The sequence below is a fragment of the Rhinichthys klamathensis genome, unplaced genomic scaffold (assembly GCF_029890125.1).
Source record: "Rhinichthys klamathensis goyatoka isolate OS25496 unplaced genomic scaffold, OSU_Roscu_1.1 h1tg000184l_1, whole genome shotgun sequence".
NCBI classification, from domain to species: Eukaryota; Metazoa; Chordata; class Actinopteri; order Cypriniformes; family Leuciscidae; genus Rhinichthys; species Rhinichthys klamathensis.
In genome coordinates this window covers 28971-50466 of record NW_026606712.1, presented here as the reverse complement: position 1 = coordinate 50466, position 21496 = coordinate 28971, and the positions used below count along the sequence as shown (strand labels likewise).

The following is a 21496-nucleotide window of genomic DNA, read 5'->3' as shown; positions in this document are numbered from 1 at the left end:
TTTCTGGACAGAAAATGTGTGTGTACTTTCAACTTGCCTAACAGAAAAACAACAGCAGTTCTATTTGATAGCAGGAGAGACTGTGCCGCACTTATCAGTGACCAAGGCCAAAGAGCAAGCGTGGGCAGATTTGGGCCCTTTTTTAGAAAATGCATGAAAGCCACATATTGGGCTGAAATGAGTGAGGGAGTGAAACACAGCAAATGTGTAGGAGCATTTATGTCACATTGTGATTTTGAAGTGGAAGTACAGAGAACTGTGACTCCTATTGTAAAGAGTGCATTGAGAAACATGGTGTGGTGGCTATTTCTGTCTCAGACAGTAATCTGCCCTGGCAGAAATACCCTGACAGCTGGAATGGCTTTGTTGCAATATGTGGATGACTTGTTGATCTGTGCATGTGATGAAGCTACGTGTGTGACTGACTCTGTGTCCTTTTGAAGCACCTCGCAAATGAAGGACACAAAGTCAATCTTTCAAAATTGCAGTTTGTCAAACAGGAAATAACATTTTTGGGGCATGTTATCCGACCGAACAGTAAATCCATCTCTGAAAAACGGGTGCGGGCCATAAAAGATGTGCCAAAGCCAATTACAAAGAAACAGTTGTTGTCATTTTTGGGAATGTGTGCATATTGTCGTACATTTATTCCCAACTATGCAATTCTTGAACAGCCCTTACGAGCCCTGACGACAGGGAAAGGGTTAAAGTTGTATGACAGAATTGTTTGGACAAGTGAAGCAGAGGAGGCATTTGCAAACATGAAAGTGCAACTGGCTCTGGTTCCTACTTTGAGTCTGCCCATTGTACACAAACCGTTTATTTAGATGGTGGATGAAAAGAATGGGTTTATGACTTCTGTTATTTTGCAGAATCATGGGGACAGACTGCGGCCTGTGGCTTACTTCTCAACTAAACTTGACCCAGTCGCGGCAGACTCCCACACTGTTTGAGGGCTGTGGCAGCTGCTGAGCAGGCAGTAATGACATCCAGAGAATTTGTGGGGTATTCTGATTTGACTTTAATGGTTCCACACGCAGTCTCTATGATTTTGCAAGAACAAAGAACATCACACTTATCCACAGCCCGATGGATAAGAGGAACATCATTGTTGTCTGTCAGCGCTTGAGCAGGTGTGCACACTGCGTCCAGATCTTTTGGACACACCACTGGACAATTGTGACAATGTCCTCTTTGTGGATGGGTCGGCTTTCAAAGATCCACAAACAGGACAGAATAAGGTTGGTTATGCGGTAACCACTGAATTTGAAGTCGTGTCGTCTGGGAAATTGCCATCAAATTATTCAGCCCAGGCAGCTGAATTGGTCACTTTGACAGAAGCATGTAAACGTATGGCAGACAAATGTGTGACAATTTACACAGACTCGCGTTATGCTTTTGGGGTCATGCACGATTTTGGAGTGCTGTGGAAACACAGAAAATGTTTGAAGTAAGATGGGCGTCCGATTTTAAACGCCGCGCTTGTGTCTGCCCTTTTGGAGGCCATTCTTTTACCAGACAAGGTCGCGATCTGTAAATGCGCAGCGCATACTAACGATAAAAGTCTAGACTCAACAGGAAACGGCAGAGAGGACGCAGAAGCGAAGGCCGAGGCAGCGCAGGAGACAAAAGAAACGTCATGTACATTGATATATGACAATAACCTCGACATTTCTCCTTGTTTATAGAGCATGCCGACTTTTGCAACAGGTGCAGAGAAAAACAAGTGGAAGGCATCTGGCTGCAGCTTTGAGGAGAATGTGTGGATGAGCTGTGATGGCACGCCTTGTTTACCCAGACATTTCTTTCCACATTATGCAAAGTTGACACACGGGTTAGACCATGTGATGGGGATGGGGAATTCCAAGAAAAATCAGTTCTGACAATGAAACACACTTTGTTAATGAAGCAATAAAACAAGTGGGTCAATTCTTGGGAATTGATATGAGAACACATTGCAGCTACCACGCTGCCTCTGGGGGGCGCTATTGAACATGAGAACCAGACAGTCAAGAACAAATTGGCTAAGTGTTGTGAGGAAACTGGGCTCACATGGGTTAAGGCAATCCCAATTGTGTCGATTTACATGAGAATGAGAAAACGAGTCAAAACAAATCTAAGTCCATTTGAAATAATCTTTGGTTAACCACCATTCATGGGAATAGAAGGGGGAAAACAAAGGCTGCCATCAACAGATCTGTGTGAGCATGACATGTTGAATTCCTGCAAACAAATGTCTTCTCTGTTGTCCAATATTTGTGTGCAGGTAAAAGCTGCCCAGGGAAAGGTTGCTGAAACTTTCCTCCATAACATCAAACCTGGTGAGCCGTGATCTAAGGAGGAAAAGCTGGAGGGCGAAAAGGTGATTAGGACCATTCCAAGTGCTACTGACGTGACAACACACACGGCTGTGAAGGTCGCGGAGAGGGCAAAGTGGGTTCATGCCAACCACTGCAGGAAAGTCCCGCCTACATCGTGGAGCAGCAGCAGCAGGAGGTGACTCAACGTGAATGTCAATAAACGCCAAAATCAAGTTTGAACACCAAGTACCATTATCAGTGCAAGAGCAAGGACATTCAAAAAGATTAACATGGCCTGTGTGCAGAGTGGAGCCCATTGTGCGGTCACAAGCAGTAATCATCATGAAAAGGTATACGAACTGAGGAAGATTCAAGAAATATTAACAACAGACCCCTGCATTCTAGCTGTGTGTTTTAGCGGAAGCAGATACAGGCTGCAAGGAGGAGACTGGAAGAGGCAGGCAACCATAGTTGCGCAAACAAACAAATCTCTAATCAACAGAGAAGATAAGACTCTCAGTGCTTCAAAGACTGAACTCCCTCATACTTTCTGGTCATACAGCTGCACTACTGATCTAGCTAACTGAAGAAATGGAGCGTCTGAGACTGTGGCACCCATTCAGAGTGCCGGGAATGTGCGGCCTGGTTAAGAGTATGTGCATAATGATTTTGCTGTCAGTGACAATTTGCCTGATAATAATGCACTTCACTAGCCGCGTTTCCATTACAGATTTGCGCAAAACTTTTGCGATTTTTTCTAAATATCGATAAAAAACTATAGCGAAATGACGGCGTTTCCATTAACCAATGTTATGCGACTTTGGACGTTGAGCACATGTGAATAGACGTGCAGCCACCGCACTAGACATTATTATTATTAATGGAAGGAGACGTGGTGTGTTATCCAAGCATTAATGGTAAGGAAATACCCTAATACTGTGAACGGCACATGAGGTGTTTCTGTGTGTTTCTCCCTCATTTCTGCTCCAATGTCTTGGCATTTCTTTGAGGTTTAGAATCTAGTATTCCTGCAATTCTTTTTTCTTTTATGAATTTAATAAAGAACTTTGTCTCGTATTCTGTCCAAACGGTCCGTGTACTTTTGCGTACATTTATTTTTCCTTTTTTAACCCGTAGCCTAATTAAAAAACGAAAAATGAACGGTTGTTGTATTTTTAAAGCGCAAAGTTGAACAACAAATTTTGAATTTGAACTGTAGCCTACTACACACCAAATGCTGCGCAAAAAAATAAATATAGACAAATTTTCAGATTTTTTTATGACTTTTTTGCCCCTTTATTAAACATTTAAAATATTCACAAATTAATATGAAAAAAATGTTGATTTTACTGGTTTTCTAAGGCCAAATTAGAACCTGATAATATTTTTCCCGCAGTGCTGAATAAGAAGAGCCATGTCTCTGGAACCATAGCCTACAGAGAGGTGATTTATAGGTGAAGTGATTATAGGCTAATGATAATAAATGTGTCTGAAAAAATAACGAGGCATTTTAATTGTTTATTAATAAACTAGTGTTAGTGCCGACTGCAAATATATTTTCATCTCCACTGTAAAGCGCGCCTTTAGAGAGAAATGCACCTTTCATATGGATTACATAATCAGAAGGTATTTGCTTTCGATTTGAATTTGACATTTCAAGCTTTAGCCTGTATAGGCTATATTTTGTTTCAGTTCATTTCTGAGACATGTTCCAGTTCACGGAGATCATGAAAGCGCGCCTGATTGTTTTCTTTTATTTTGCAAAAGAAGAACGTTTTCTTGTTTAACAATAATATTGTGAGTTTACACAAATAAAAGTAGTTGCGGATTATGTATTATTATTTTCTGTATGACCATAAATGATAGAGTATTTTAAGTTGTTTCCACTGTTGACAGGAAAATGCAAGTGTTCGCGCCCGCGCCTCCGTCATGCAGTGCGCGCTCCACACTCCGCACAACCCTTGGATATGCGTCAAAATCTTGTGTTTATTTGTGATAATCTTAGCCCTGTATTATTATTGTCTAACCTGTATTATGAATGACATTTGACGAATTGCTTTGTTCCTTTTTTGGATAAAAGCGTCTTCTAAATATGTAGCCTAATAAATGTATAGCCTAATAAATGTAATAGGCTATAATGTATTATTTTTATACCTTTTACAGTTTGGGAAAATGAGTTTGTGTTATATATATTTTTTTTGTATGAGAAGTCTTTTTTTGCTAGCCTACTGAGCTTTTTTTCATTTAGGCTAATTTATTTTTTCACAGACGCTCCATATTATCTAAATGTTCCGGGTCAAAATGAAATGCAGAAATCAAATTTCGCAAAGTTGTAGGCCTATGTCAATTAGGCCTATTTGATTTTCAATTAAATAAGCAATAGGATATATAAGGAAAATAAGTTTGTATGTGAATATTTTTTCACCAGTCTAAAAACTAATAAAGAAGAAAGCATGTTTTTCGTTTTTCATACGAGTTAAAGGAAAAACGAATGGACGCAATAGCCTACACGGACCCCAAACACACGCGCCTTCTAAGTCAGGTGACTGTAATTGCGCAAAAACTGTTTCCATTGCAGTTTTGCGAAATATTCCTTTTTCGAATTGCCTGAAAAACCACCTCATGCGAGCGTAAAAACTTTTTTGCGATAATTGGGAGTTTTTGCGAAATTTACGTGTTTCCATTGAGCGTATTTTTAATTCGCAATTTCGATTTGCGCAATTTGTAGGGTAATGGAAACGCGGCTACTGAGGGCCTGAGAGTGCTGTTGACCGGCACCAACTGGACTGAGACATCTGTGCCAAACGACACCATCCGCCAGCGTGTTAAGAGAAACGCATTTACATCCGTGGAGCCGATGAGAGGTCTAGAGGGGAACACAGTCACGATTCAGGAAGGATCAAATGTGAGTTTCAAATGGAACCCATTCCAAAAGAACTGTCCAAACTGCGAGGGACGCAGCAGAGAGTATGCACCTTTCTATTTCTGCCAACACCCATGTAAGTAGGCCGGCGTGAAAGTATACTATTACGACCCCAAGAAGGGAAACGACGACAGATTCAGAGCGCAGACGGATAACAAGTGGAGCAGCAACAAGTGTGGAATGGTGGTTGAGCTGAGACAAGTACGACTTTCTGACCAAGGCAGGTACTACTGTGGCCTGGATAAGGAGGGGACGGATTGGGATGAGACAATGGACATTGTTGTAAATGAGGCAGTCCCGACGCAAAAACCTTTTGTGGCACCTGAGTTCAAAAAAACAACAAGGGAGGAGATGGCTTGGATGGGAAACGGAGACGCAAGAAAAGGTCAAGTGAATCCTGAAGTGCAGAAAGCCATGATGAAGTGTCTAGGGGACAAAGCCTGTGCACTGGCGATGCTGCAAAAGGAGGAACTGGAGATATCTACAAGCTGCTGGCTTTGTCTGCAAATATCCCACGCTTGGAAAGCTGTCCCACTGATTGTAGCGACAGCAAAAGAAACAAAGTGTCTGATTCCACAACAAATGACTGATGTGCTAATAATGTAATATAATCTAAGAAAATTTCCACACATGGATAGATAGGAGAGTATGTCACCATTAGTCAAGATAGTTGTATTTTTTTACAGTCTATTATGTGAACGGGAAATTTATGTACCATATGTTTGTACACCTGAAGTGCAGGACGAGACACTGGGAACAGCTGGCTAGGGAGGTCATCATCTAGTTTGGGTGGTCTTAAGGGTCAGCTAGTGACAAATCGAAGCTAGCAGCAATGGGTCCTTTATCTGTGGAATGCGTAGCGGGAAGAAGCCCTGAAATGAAGACATTTGAAGTCAGTATAAAGGCTGCCCAGTTCTTCCTGTCAGGGTCTCACTCACTTCACAGAGTAGCAACTGTGTGGCGACTTGGGCCTTCTTTCAAGAATAAATACTTTTTAAAAGACTATTTGATTCAGAGTGTCTCTTACGCAGTGATGATGGTTTAATAGAAATTTTTGCCACAACAAAGGTTATATGAAGCGCATGACAGAAACTTATATGGTTCCATATAGAACTTTTTCTTTTATCTTTTTAGAGTTTTTGTTCCAAATACATCTGTTCTTGATCTCATACATGTAATACTACACTTCATTTTAGATGGGAGTCACCACCAGATGACTGGAAAGGCGAAAATCCTTTGCATGGTGAAGACTGTGTTATCTTAAAGGGAGAGAAATGGGGGGACGTTTCCTGTTCAAGGAAAGAGAAAAGGATCTGTGCGATTCCATGCTCGCCGCAGTGACAGAGATCTAAATGAATAAGAGATATTATACCTTTATTGCTTATTTAGAAATAGGCTAGTTATCTTTAAACTTTACACCTGTCGTCATTTCCTGCGAGTGCGTGTTGAATTGAAATAGGCTATTAGTGGTCATGTTTGAATTCCATAAATGTTATGTTTGAAAATAGACACCTGTGTACGAAAAGGTTGCGTTGTCCAATTCTGCTGTATAGGCCTATCACTTTCCTTTCTTCTTTTCCAAGCTTATTTTGTAAAAAGTAAAAATGCGGAAATGTGTTGGCAAAATAATGCCCAGACATGTGCATAGAAATTTCACAACGCCAAAAATAAGAATTCATAGGATAAGATTCAGACAACAGCAATCAGAATTGCTATTGCTGACCGATTGCTTTATTTTTTTGAGGACAAGAAATCTGAGGTAGCCTATATTTTTTACAGACTTCTGAAAGCTACGGAACAGAGAAGCAAATGGATCGCTGCAATTCAACTGGACGCAGGCAGGGAAAGATGGATTTGCAGTTATCATTTCGTTTCAATGTGCTGAATTTAGGGGTAAAATCATACCCTATATTGTATTGTTATATTTTGCAGCATTGACAACTCATCAATTAAATATTTACCATCGTACATTCTGCATAATTGGACGTTTTTAAATAAACACTGACAAAAAACTATACAAGGTCTAAGGCTGGACGATATGACGATATATATAGCAGCTAGGTTATAAGGAACACTATATCGAGGCCAACCTTTAGTTTAAAATAATAATCCTTCGTTTTACTCGCGTTTTCGCAGCTTCCCCCTATTAAATCCACAGTCTATGATTAAATCCAGTCACGCAGCAGCTCTTTCGCCACTCGGTGCTGAGGGCGGCCCCCTTCCGGCGGGAAAGTGTCGTGACGTCAATGCACACCCCAAGTGGTGTGAGGAAGTATATTACAGTATGTATGACTGCACTTGTCAGCACATAGGTTAACAACATTTTGCGCCTTACAACATGTGGATTGCTGTCGTCTTAATTTCTTTGGCTTTAGTGGCCATTGTCTTTAAATATTTGTTGACAACGTCTGGGCCGAACCCTTTTGGTATCGATACGCGCGAGCCGTTAAAGCCCATGGTGTTTGACCGAAAGCTGAAGAACAAAGTCCTGAAACAAGGTCAGTTTACAAATATCAACTTACGCTCTACTTTACTGTCTATTGTAGTGTTAATATTGCTGACTAGATAATACGTTTTTGATTGACAATACGACCACACGATTGAGTTATGCTTATGAAGTCTTGAGTGTGTACTTTAAATTAATTAGCCTAAGTTAAGTTACCTTTTACTGATCCCTTGCGTCTATCTATCTATCTATCTATCTATCTATCTATCTATCTATCTATCTATCTATCTTTCTATCTATCTATCTATCTATCTATCTATCTATCTATCTATCTATCTATCTATCTATCTATCTATCTATCTATCTATCTATCTATCTATCTATCTATCTATCTATCTATCTATGACAGCTTAACCAAACATTTTTCCTGCATTAAACGATTTGCTTTTGCTTATCTCTAAACACCCTAAAATAGTCTAACTCCACATTTGTTTCCACATCCAGGCTTCCTGGCCAGTAAGGTCCCCCAGGATTTGGATGCAATAGTGGTTGGCAGTGGGATTGGTGGATTGGCAATTGCTGTCCTGTTGGCTAAAGTTGGTAAGAAGGTTCTGGTTCTGGAGCAACATGACCGGGCTGGAGGATGCTGTCACACCTTCACAGAGCAAGGCTTTGAGTTTGATGTTGGTGAGAATGAATTTTGTACCTCAGCAATCTCATCCTGATAATCCCTATAAAGTCTTACTTTGTCAAAGATAAGCACATTTATCTAGTCTTATTATACCAATTATCATAGCCATATATACTTCACCTTCAAAATTGCATACATTGATTTCCTAATGGTCAGTTTGTGGTGATCTGAATCCCTTTCCCCTGCCTCAGGTATCCACTATATTGGGGAACTGCAGGATCACAGGCAACTTCGCTGTGTGATAGACCAGTTGACAAATGGGCAGCTGCAGTGGGAGCCGCTGGATAACCCCTATGATAAAGTGGTCCTGGGTCCACCAGAAAATCGGCGCATATACCCCATCTACAGTGGACGGAAACGCTATATAGACGAACTGAAGAAGTGCTTCCCAGGGGAGGAAAAGGCCATTGAGGAATATGTGAGACTTTCCATGGTGAGAAACAAGTATAGTGTTCAGTAGGTGGTTTAAATATTAAAATACAGGGGTTGTCTATCAGGTATCAGTGGATATGCTGGTCATATGGAAGCTGTTTTTTTATTCAAATATATACACTACTGTTCAAAGGTTTGAGAGGATTAAAAAGGTTTTTGAAAGAAGTCTCACCACTTATGCTCACCATGACTGCATTTATTTGGTCAAAAATACAGTAAAACAGTAGTATTCCTGTGATGCAAAGCTGAATTTTCAGCATAATTACTCCAGTCCTCAGTGCCACATGATCCATCAGAAATCATTCTAATATGTTGATTTGGTGCTCAAGAAACATTTCTTATTATTATCAATGGTGTAAACCGTAATATATAAAAAAAATAATAGAAGGTTTTAAAAAAAAAGCATTTATTTGAAATAGAAATCTTTTGTTACATTATAAATACTGTCACTTTTGATCAATTTAAAGCATACTTGCTGAATAAAAGTATTACTTTTTTGTTTCCAAAAGAAAGATCTTGCTGACCCCAAACTTTTAGTTGAAGCCATTCAGTGCTCTTATAATCTAAGGTATTTTAATGCCCTTAGGAGTTAAAGAAAAACTGTCTTTATGACTGTATGTATCAGTTTGCATGACCTTTACCCCATAATCATAGCCACAAACAGATTAATGATTGTTAATGCACTATACTACGTGTCATTTGTTAGAAAGGCTAGACTTAGAAATTGATTAGACTTCATGAAGCTTCATGAAGACATGGAGTAAAACACAAACTGTAACCCTGATTCTTACTACTCCTGTCAGAAAGTTGGGAAAGGCGTATGGTTCGTGGGTCTGCTGAAGCACCTCCCAATTCCTCTTGCAAAGTTCCTGGTGTACACAGGCCTGGCCAAACGGCTCTCTACCTTTTTCCGCTATGCGTCCCGCAGCCTGACAGATGTGGTGAATGAGCTCACACAGAATAAGGACCTGAGAGCTGTGTTGTGCTACATCTTTGGGACCTACGGTAAGAAAATCATGCCTGATGGGAAATTAAGATATCAGTTTGTTGATGTATTGTTTTGGGTGCATAAAGCTCACAGCTACTGACCTTCTTTGGTTTTTGTGTTTGGTAAACAGGTAAAATGCCCAAAGAAGCAAGCTTTTCCATGCACAGTTTGCTTGTGTGCCACTTCATGAATGGTGCCTGGTACCCGAAGGGTGGTGCTAGTGAGATCGCGTACCACATGATCCCCATCATTGAGAAGGCAGGAGGTGCTGTGCTTGTTAGAGCACCTGTCAACCGCATACTCCTCAATGATGCTAAAGAGGCTATTGGTAACACGTCCCACTTCCCACTCAACTCTTTAATGAGAATATACTGTAGCATTTAGCTTCTTGCAGAATGTTTTGTACTGTACATTTTCCTGGCTGTGAATTATACGTTTTACAATTGATTCAATTTAAATGAGACATTTGCAAGACATGCATGTTTAAAGGTGTTTTCTGTGACTGGATTGTTCTGTTGGCATTTCTGCAGGTGTGAGTGTTCTGAAGGGGCAGGAGGAGGTGCATATACACGCTCCCATGGTGATTTCAGATGCTGGAATCTTTAATACATACCAGCATCTCCTGCCTAAAGATGTGCAGACTATGCCTGGTAAGAGAGAGTTTATTCTGTTATTAAAGATGAAGGTTCTCAGAGAGCTTCTGGATGTACTGCACATTGTAGATTGTTATTAATATTATTACCATCATCATAATTATCATCATTATTATTTCAGTCAGTATCACAATACCTTTTTTGTATTAAAGTGTTAAACTTTATATTTTATTAATGTAAAAGATCCATCAATGTTAGCATTGCAGTACAACAACAACAACATTTTTATATTATTATTAATCATCAATAATCAGATACATTTTTAAGTATAAAATATAATGTACGGTACATCTATAAAATAATATTATATTATTGATTAATAATAATATGTTGTGGTTGTTGTACTGTAATGCTTGGACATTCAAATAAATAAAGTACAGTTATTTGAAAGTCTCCTTAATGTTAGTATTGCAATACAGAATTGTATTATTTTTAAATCAATGTATTAATACATTTTGTTTTACACATATGCTTTATTTATCCGAAAGATTCATCAATGTTAGCATTGCAGTACAGTCTCAACAAAAAAAAACCCATCAGCAACATTATTATTAGCAATGCTAACATTCTTTCAAATAAAATAAGGCATATATTTGAAACTAAAACATGAGACCTAATGCTATGACATCAGTAAAATTGAAACCTCTTTGTAGGGCTGTCGCGATAACCGCAATATTGCAGTACCGCGCTACTGACAGGCCAACCGCAGAGGAATGCAAGTAACCGCAGCAACCGCGAACCGCGTTTTCTTTTTTCATAAGGCCACCCTTCGTAGCTCGTACCATGTGTATATTGAATGTTAAATAAGTTAATAATGATATCATGGTGATTTGTACAGAGGATTCGTGGATTTGGATTTAAGCCTAAACAGACAGTGAATGTGATCGACTGAGCGCGTGCGATTTGCGTCTGTCTTTGAAGTCAAGTCATGTATATTCGTGAAAAGGTTGCCGTTTCCAAGGAAAGCGAAATATTAGTCGTATCATCCTTTTAACGTGTCAGGGTATTTACCATGAATGGTGTCAGCTCTGGTCAGCATTACACAGCGCGAGGAAGCCGTGGGGGAAAAGCAGCGAGTCACGCATTGAATCAATGCCATTGGTCTCTATTAAGTGAAGTATTGCTTCAGCTTTGCCCAAAAGTGAAGCATTGCTGGCCAGCCGAGCCTTGAAAAGTGGAGCTCAAAGTTAAAAAATAATTAACACCTTGTTTGATTACATCTATCATTTAAGGAATCAGCTTTTTTGAACGTTTTCGTTGAATGAACGGTTTAATGACTCACTCAAAGACAGTCCGTTGGCGTAACAATGTGCGCACTGAGTGACAGCCTTTCAATGTGCAGAGACGCTGTTTAGTTTCGGTTACATTGTTTTTGTGTATGCTGACCACATCATAACACGTATTTTTTATAACAATAAATAAGTAAACGCCGGTAATACTGCATATCGCGCTATTGAGCCACTCAAAATTACTGCAAGGGAAATTTCTTCACCGCGACAGCCCTGCCTCTTTGCTGTGACGTTTGTACAGTATTCCTTTTAATGTGAGCGTACTGTGTGGTCTTTTTGTGATGGTACTGTGCAGCGATCCAGAAACAGCTGAGTATGGTGCAGCACGGAGATGGGGGTCTCAGTATTTTTATTGGCGTGGATGGGACAAAGGAGGAGCTGGACCTAAAAGCAGACAATTTCATTATCTTCCCTGAGAACAATTTGGATGAGCTGTGAGTGTGAACCTATCCGAAAAAGGATGCAATCAAAATGTTGTGTATTTCTCAATCATTGTCTACTGTAAAATCAGCACTGTTCACGTTATGTGCTAATGTCTGCTGTTCTTCCAGGGTGGAGGGTTACATGAAAGGAAACAGGGAAGAATCTTCTAAATGTAACCCTATGATTTTTGTGGCCTCGCCTTCAGCCAAAGACCCAACCTGGCCAGAAAGAAAACCAGGTAGAGAGAAAAAAAAGTTCACATCTGGAATTAATATTTTTGTTGATCTGATCACAAGTGGACAAAGCTACAGTACATAACATGTAAATGAGATGCAAAGTGTTTTGAGCTTGTCCACATTTTACCACACGAGCGTAAGAGTAATCAAATCAGTTACTACAGGTTCTCCAATAAAATAACTGATAATTCTACTACTTGATGCATCATCAAAATCCAAATATGTTTCGCCTACAGGTAAATCCACTTTGACTGTTGTTAGCTTTGCTAACTATGAATGGTTTGAAGAGTGGAAAGATGACAAAATCAAGAACAGAAGCACAGATTATAAGGAGCTGAAGCAGGCGTTCATCAATAACATATTAGAAGCAGTGACTGAGATCTTTCCTAAGATCAAGGACAGGGTATGAACTCTACAAACAGTCTTTTTCTTTTTTGATTTCATTTTATTATGCACTGTTTTTGTCCGTCTCTATCTGCAGATTGAATTTGTGGATGCAGGCACCCCAATCACAAATCAGCATTACATAGGCGCTCCTAAAGGGGAGATCTATGGTGCTGATCATGGAATTCCTCGCTTCAGCCCTGAACTAAATGCCATCATCAGACCACAGACACCCGTTAAAAACCTCTTCCTCACAGGTGGGTGCGTCTGATTCTGCCTTGTTTGGCTTGATGCAGGGTTTCATAAACTTTTTGTCAGCCGGACCGCTTAGATGTGAAATATTTACTTGAAGAGAGATTTTAAGTTAATACTTTAATTATTGATTAAAGAATTGTCATGTTCATGATTCTCTGATGTTGACAATAATAATGTTATAAAAAATAGATAAGGCAATTGTGTGTTTTTTTCCATCTCACAATTCGGACTTTTTTCCTTGTAATTCCAAGTTTATATCTCACAATTCCGAGATAAAAAGTCAGTATAGAAAATACTTTTTTCTCGCAATTGTGTTTATAACTCACAATTCTGACTTTTTTTCCTCACAAATGCAAGTGCATATCTCGCGATTCTGACTTTATTTATCGCAATTGTGTTTATAATAGGGATGCTCATATCAACCGTTTAACCGTTAACCGAAAGTAAAAAATTTGACCGATTAATGCTATCAGTTAAACGGTTTAACAGTTAAAAGTTTAGTTTTTTTTGCTGCACGGTTAAAAAAAATACTATATAGCCTATATTTGTTAACTCACGAGGCGCGTCGACACACGCGCAACCACACGTGCCTACAGACATATTTCGCTGAGCAAGCAAAATGAAGCAAGCGAAAAGAAGTAGCCTAGGCCTACTGCGTGGGACCATTTCGACAGAAAGGGCGACGAAGATACTTGCTAAATATGCTACGTGGTATTAAGATACAGCAGTAGTTACAAGTACAATGCAATATCACTTGCGAAGAAAATAAAACATCCACAAGCAAATGAAAGGTGCTTCCCGAAGCTGGCAACTCTTTGTGACGTTATCTGTGTTCCCGGGACATCTGTGCCCTATCAGAGAGGGTGTTTTCTGCCGCTGGTCTAACTGTCAACAGGATGCGCTCCAGACTAACCCCACATCATGTAGACATGTTACTTAAAAAAAAAAAAAAAAAGACAAGGTGTGGATTGAGGTAGGCCTGCTATTTTTATTTGACGAGAAAACTTAGTCTGACGGAAAAAAATTGCTGGCTTATTAGACACTACAATAATAATTTCACAAATATATCCAAGTAGCCACGTGACATAACACAGAACCCAACATAGCATAACTAAACCACTAAAAATAAGTACACATACAGTACCATCCCGAAGTATATTTTGAGACATGGGCCATGCCTTGCATTTTTGTATTTGCTGTTTAAAATGAAGAATACGTAAGGTGCATTTCAGTGAAGGTTCTGAGATCTCTGGTTTGTCCCCTTTCTCTTTCAAATCTGCACTTCACTTACAGGTCAGGATATGATGATGTGTGGTTTTGCTGGAGCGTTGGCAGGAGCGCTGACGTGTGGTTCTGTCATCATGAAACGTAATCTTCATCTGGATGCCATCAGTCTCGCCAGAAAAGCCAAGAATTGCAACAACAAGAAGAAAGAATAAGTGTCTGTAACACATAATCTACATAATCATTCATGTGTGTGTAAATCTGAGATATTTATATATATATATATATACACATATCTCAGATATGGTTTCGGAGAAGAACAGAGGGAGGATCTGGGTGATTATTAAAACATTACCCACTGCACAACCTAACAATAATGCAGTTGACCAAGTGCCTTACTGGTTTAAAACACGACTATGATTTCAAATCTACTTTTAAAGTGAAACAAATCAGATTCAGTCAAATGGTTTTACTGTAACCTGTAAAATAATGTACTTAATCAAGCGTTTTGTAAAAACAGTGCTGCCGTTATAATTAAATTTGACTAAACCCATTAACCTTTTTGTGTGTGTGAAAAGACAGAAGCTTTGCACTGTGTAAATTGGGTTTTTGTAACTAACTGTAAACTGAAGTCTTAGTTGCACTTAGATTTAATTAATTATTGTGGATCTAGGCCTCTAGGTCTGTATAAAGGGTTAACATGCAAATGATATATTTGAGAAGCTGTCGGATGAGGGCATGTGCACATTACCTGTGTTTTGCTACCTTTTAAGTTGCAGTGATATTGCAGACTTGTATAAATCTGCCTATAAATGTGCTAATTAATATACAATGGATGCTTGTGCATTTGGAATAAATATGTTGATTTGAACAACAAATCACTGTGTGGAATGGATGTGGTTTTACATCAAGGGGGCAGTGTGGCTGCAAGTCTCAAAATGGCAGGTTTTGATAAATGCATTTTTTTCTTAATTTGTTGTATCATCAAATTAATCATCAGGACCCTGCAAGAAAAAAAGAGATGATCTTTAACAAGCCTAAACTCAACCACTATTAACCAAATTTTGTTTATGTGTCTAAAGTCATTTGCATGGTATAGGTAAAGGTATTATATGCAGTTTATGTGTATGTATATATATATATATATATATAGCCTACAATATATGATTTTTGTCGACATTCAGTGCATACATTTATATATCTTTTCACCTGAGAAAATCGTTTTTCTTAAATCGTTGAGTGAAATGGGGGAAATCCAGCAGAAATCTACAGCTGTTCATTGGCTGGTGGTCCCGATATAAATCTCACACCCCTGCATGTCGCGAGGTTTTATTAAAATCATGGCAAACAACAACACATTGATTAGTGTCAGTGATCCAAAATAGTAGATTCTCCTGCTCAAGGTTTTGCATTCACAGACAAGGTAAGTCAGTAACGTCAATTATTACGTTTTATGTACAGTTTTCAAATGAATAAACAACGTGCACTCTTACCGCGGTATTAAACAAGATAGAATATTCAATAAACACCATTTTATCACGATATGTTGAGGAGAAATTCAGATCGCGTCACCGCTGATGGCATTTGGGTCATTCGACACGATGGTGGAAACTGGAAAAGTCCAAATATATACAGATACCAATTAATAAATCAAGTCTAATCTAATTTATTTTAATCTCAATAAATCAATTTACAAACTTATTTAATTTTACAAACAAATTTAATGCCAGTGGAATGTTCTTAACATTTTTTCCCACCGTAATTCAATCAATTATATTCATAAAGATTAATATATGCCTATTTATGTAATTATTGTTTATTCATTAGTTTATTAATTTAATTTTAAACGGTTAAAAATAACAGGCCGACTTAAATTTGAATCGCTTGAACAAACGTAAATTGAAAGTCAAAGCTCGGTCCGACTTTCTTAATGACTTAATGCCTTTTTGTTACTGCAGTAACACGTATTGACAGATTGCTCTGATCCAAACATGGATGACAGTTGTTGGGAGAGCTCAGAATCAGATTATGAATTCCTGGCAGAAATTGGCCAGGGCTCCTACGGGAAAGTGTACAAAGCCAGAGAGAGGCGCGACAAGCAGCGTCTCATAGCGGTGAAGAGACTGAACCTCCCCGAGGACCCAGAGTGTGGCATCCCTCAGTTCGTCATACGAGAAGTGGCTCTTCTGCGAAAAATAGAGCACTTCAACCACCCCAACATAGTCAAGTGAGTATAGAAAGTTTCGGTCGGTCAAATACCAAAGGTTTGAGAAGTATAGTGTGTTTTCAGTTTGAGCATTGTGACCTCTCTCTCTTTAGGTTGCTGAATGTTTCAGCTGGGTGGCAGAACCAGAAGTTTGACCTGATGTTGGTGTTTGAATATATCGATCAAGATCTTACCACATTTCTCAGCAAAGCATCAGCGAAAGGCCTGGCCAGAGACAAAATCAAGGTTTGAACTTTGCTCCTCTCATTTTGCAGTGACAATTTTTCATATTAAATATAATAAATTAGTTATAGGCCTAGTTGGCACACAGTTTTACTGCAGGACTATTTATTGTAAAAAATTAGGTTTTGTATAACTACAAAAAAGTTATTGAACACTTCCGCCATTATTGCCCAGGAAAAAAGATACAGTTCAATGAACATACAACATTCCCCAATGCGCTAGCATATTGTTGCACATAGAGATTAAAGGGTTAGTTCACCCAAAAGTTATCCCATAATTTACTCACCCTCAAGCCATCCTAGGTGTATATGACTTTCTTCTTTCAGCCAAACACAGTTATATTAAAAAAATATCCTGGCTCTTCCAAGCTTTATAATGGGAGTGAACGGTACCTTAGGTTTTGAAGCCCCAAAAAGCACATGCATCCATCATAAAAGTAATCCATACGGCTCCAGGTGGTTAATAAATGCCTTCTAAAGCGAATCGATGCGTTTTTATAAGAAAAATATCCATAATTATAACTTATTTTTTTTTTTTTTGCAGCTGATGAACGATAAAAACATTGATAGCCAATCAGAGCTCAGTTTTAAAGAGCATTTAAAGTGCCAGACTACAAACCTGCAGCTTAGAATAAACAGAATGATATTGTGTGTTGGTGTGGACGTTAATATAGTTACTGTTATTTTTATCTTCATAGTTGTAGTTCTTTGTGTAAATGGGCCTTTAGATCAGGGGTGTCCAAACTCGGTCCTGCAAAGTTTAGCTCCATCTTGCCTCAACACACCTGCCTGGAAGTTATTAGTATGCCTAGTAAGACCTTGATTAGCTGGTTCAGGCGTGTTTAGTTGGGGTTGGAGCTGAACTCAATGGAGTGGACAGAATTGGACTTTAGATTGATGTTTTTTTTCTCTCTTTATGTAGGATATGATGCGTCAGCTGCTCAGCGGACTTGACTTCCTCCATACCAACACTGTCATTCACCGGGACCTGAAGCCAGACAATGTGCTTGTGAGCAGTCGGGGGGTGGTCAAGATCGCAGACTTTGGTTTAGCCAGGATATACACATGCCATATCGCCCTCACCCCATGTGTATGGACCTCACATTCACAGTCATATGTGGAGTGGTCGGGAGCACTGGCATGTGATTTGTAATTGTGTGTGTGTTTTTTTGAGTAGGTTGCTACTCTGTGGTACAGGGCTCCAGAGGTCCTGTTGCAGTCCAGTTACATGTCTTCAGTGGATATGTGGAGTGCCGGCTGCATCTTTGCAGAGCTCTTTCTGTTAAGGTGAGAGCAAAACAGTTCAGAGAGATATTCTTTTACAATGGATGTCAAGTCGCCACCTGACATACACTACCATTAAAGTTCGGGGTCAGTTTGTATGCTTTTATTCAGCAAGGATACATTAAATTGATCAAAAGTGACACTAGAAAAGATTTCTATTTCAAACTAAAAGGCTGGTCTTTTAAACTTTCTATTTATCAAAGAATCCTGAATAAAAATTAGGTCACACTTTTATTTTAGGGTCCAATTCTCACTATTAACTAACTATTAACTACGACTTTTGCCTCAGTAAACTACAAATAGTTAATAGTTAGTAAGGTAGTTGATAAGTTTAGGTATTGGGTAGGATTAGGAATGTAGAATATTGTCATGCAGAATAAGGCATTAATATGTGCTTTATAAGTACTAATAAACACCCAATATCCTAATAAAATGCTGGCTAATAAGCAACTAGTTAATATAGTGATAATTGAACCCTAAACTACCATAAAACATACCTAGGTTTTATTTCCTTATAGTTGATAACTTTACAGTGTTTATTTTGTGATGGTTTCATAGCCTCTCTGCCCAATAATTCAGCACACCTTGTGAACATGTATTTAATGTATTTAATTTTTCTGCACCAAAACTAAAACTTTAAATAACATGTGTGACCATATTTAATTTTGTCTTATGCAGTCATGCTTATGGTTTTGAGGATTTCAAATAATCACTAATATAAGGCCTAATGTAAATGTTTAACCATGTGACAGATGAATTTGCACACAATACAAACAGCTTGTCAATTTCTGAGATTTGTGAGACGGTTTAACTTTCTCTCTCAACTTTTCTGCAGGCCATTGTTTTGTGGATTCACAGAAATCCAGCAGCTGCAAAAGATCTTTGAGTGAGTGAAAATAATTTTGCATTCCCAAATCCCAGTTAATATTAATTGCAACCAAGAACTATACACTTTTGTACTAATTGTATGTTCCCTCTCTCACAGGGTAATTGGTTTGCCGGGTGAGGAGGACTGGCCCATAGAAAGCCCTGTCTGCTACACTCCTGCCTGGGTTGAGACAAAGCCAACAACACAACTGCTGCCCAGCCTAGCCCATGAGGAGAATGACCTGTTGTCTGTAAGCGTTACTCATTGATTCCTATATGGTTAGTGACTGGTACTCAAAATACACATTTAAATAACTGTTTTCTTGTCTGAAACTTCCCTTTCCATGTAGCAATTTTTGGCTTTCAATCCAGCTCATCGCATTTCTGCCTGCAGAGCTTTGGATCATCCTTTCCTGGCTAACCGCAACAGTGAAGATGAGTGACAGATGGGCGGAGTCACATCATTTGCCTGGCTCCTCCCATCCAGTCTGAGCTGCACCAAGAATTATTCTGCCACAAGAGCGATTAGATTGATTTTTTAATAATGGAGTAAAGTGCAACACCTTAACCATTGGATCACTTTTTTTATTTTATTTTATTTTTATATAAACTTCTTGGTGGAAATGGAAAATGTTACTGATACTGTGTAATGATGATGTTTAAAAAGAAACAAATGCCCTTATGAAACATTCAGTTATTTTTGGAGCTCTCATGCCCTGATTTTTTTTTTTTTTTTTTAAATATATATATCACCACCTTGTTCACGTGTTTACGGAGGTGAGGAATGAGAATTTGTCTTTTTCACTTGTGACAACTCTCTAATAATGAAATTTTGTATGTTGCAGCACAATATGTTGTTTAACAGGTAAGTTTCCAGATTGTTTCAATGTGCTACTTTAAAGTTGTTTTTGAAAGTTGACTTTTTTCATAGTAATGTTTTTATACCATTTTGTTTTTGTTTTGCCTTAATTTTAAAGACATACTATGTTTTAGGTTCTAAGCAAGTTTTCTGTTTTCTGTTCATGATGAATTTGAGGTAAACACAAACAAGAGCCAGCAGTGCCTGTTTGTTGTTGAACGGGCTGAGAGTGATATTTAAGCTTAGTTGACATTATGATTTTATTATGAATACAAATCAATTAAATATGTAATTGAATGCACATTTTACCATTTTCTTTATACTGACACTTAAGTAATAAAACAGCAATTTCAACATTGTTTGCCACCTTTTTTCTCTATCGGCAGCCAAGAATATCTAATGCAAATAGTCAGAGTTGAGAGGGTTACTTTGAACATGTATTCCCTTACAGTTACAAATGACTTCATAAAAGGTATTCAGTAGTGTAATCTGAGTCCCACAATATGGTAGTAATGTAATCTGATTACGTTTGGATTCCTTCAAGGTCACATGTGCAAATAAAGTCAAGCAAATAAATAAAAATGTAAATAAAAAGCAGTCATCACAACTATTTTTTTATTTATTATGGATTTGATGCAAAATATACAATATTTAAGAAAATGGCATGTAGCTGTAACTATGCTTTAACTAAAAAGCTCTGCTAATATAAAACCAACCTAATATAAAAATCTGTTTCTTCAACAGAAAAATACAGAATACAAGTTTGCATTTTTCCTCAAGCAAATATAATAATAAAAGATGCACTGAATTATGTTAACATTAAACAAAGCTAAAAAAAAAAAAAAAAGGATTCAAAATTACTACAAATGATTGCAGTTACCGGTAGTCTGTTGGCAGCATTTGGCAAAAGCCTCTCAAGCTGATTGTCCAAATATAACCATTGGAATCCTGGTAGTATTCCTCCAATTTATTTTTGTAATTTGATAGCAAATTTGTTTTCGACGTAACTGTAACCAATTTCAGTTACCAGTATTTGTGTATACTGATTACTGATTACTGTATTCCGTTACTCCCCCAACCCTGCAATGTAGAGCTAAAACGACTACGAAAGGTGACCACTGGGAGGCAGTCATGCCACAGTGTCATTGTTTTTCTTTTACCATTAAATTACTCATTGGAACTTCCTAATTTTTTAGTCTGTCCGTCCCATAGAATGATATCTGTCATCCCCAAGAAATGTAGCTAATGCAGAGGGATCAGCAAGATTTTTTTCCCATGTACAAAATTATAAGTGCAAAATGTGTTCATATTGTGGCTCCCGTTGGTGCGTAGCCTGGTTTTTAATGACTGTTGGCCTGGATCTTGAAGTTTGTTTTCCAACAAAAGTTGTTTTGTTTTTGTTCAAATCCACACCATTACTATTTTTTTATTAGAAACTCCGTCGATTGCATGTAAACATTACGACGCCCATGAGGGGGCGACCCGTCATTTGTGGCCTGTTTCTATACTGATCACTTGCGTGTGATCAGTTTAATGATATTTCTTAAAAGGGTTTGTAATACTTTAAATTAGCAACAAATTAGTTCGACCAAGTAGATTTTTTAATAAAACTAGCTGTGCCCCCTTGCAATGGAATGTTGCCCCTAGTCACGGGGGTATTTTTCTCTCTCTCTCTCTCTCTCTCTCTCTCTCTCTCTCTCTCTCTCTCTCTCTCTCTCTCTCTCTCTCTCTCTCTCTCTCTCTCTCCTAACCCAGCCCAGCCGCACCCCCCCCCCCCCCCCCCTCCTCCCCCAC

At 38.5% G+C, this 21496-nt stretch overlaps 2 protein-coding genes across 2 annotated transcripts; both read left to right on the top strand.

Annotated features, from left to right (window-relative positions):
* Positions 1-7480: 7480 nt before the first annotated feature.
* LOC130094975 (all-trans-retinol 13,14-reductase) lies at positions 7481-14472 on the top strand. Its single transcript, XM_056261591.1, has 11 exons — positions 7481-7721; positions 8174-8356; positions 8552-8793; positions 9596-9797; positions 9911-10108; positions 10311-10430; positions 12018-12156; positions 12274-12383; positions 12618-12784; positions 12863-13022; positions 14314-14472. Exons 1-11 carry the CDS (start codon positions 7562-7564, stop codon positions 14457-14459), a joined length of 1827 nt encoding a protein of 608 aa, XP_056117566.1. The 5' UTR covers positions 7481-7561; the 3' UTR covers positions 14460-14472.
* A 1734-nt stretch (positions 14473-16206) lies between these two features.
* Positions 16207-19445, top strand: cdk21 (cyclin-dependent kinase 21). The gene is made up of 7 exons (XM_056261691.1): positions 16207-16471; positions 16564-16696; positions 17615-17782; positions 17870-17979; positions 18812-18862; positions 18962-19094; positions 19194-19445. The coding sequence occupies exons 1-7, from the start codon at positions 16236-16238 to the stop codon at positions 19284-19286; spliced, it is 924 nt and encodes a 307-aa protein (XP_056117666.1). The 5' UTR covers positions 16207-16235; the 3' UTR covers positions 19287-19445.
* The last annotated feature ends 2051 nt before the right edge of the window (positions 19446-21496 follow it).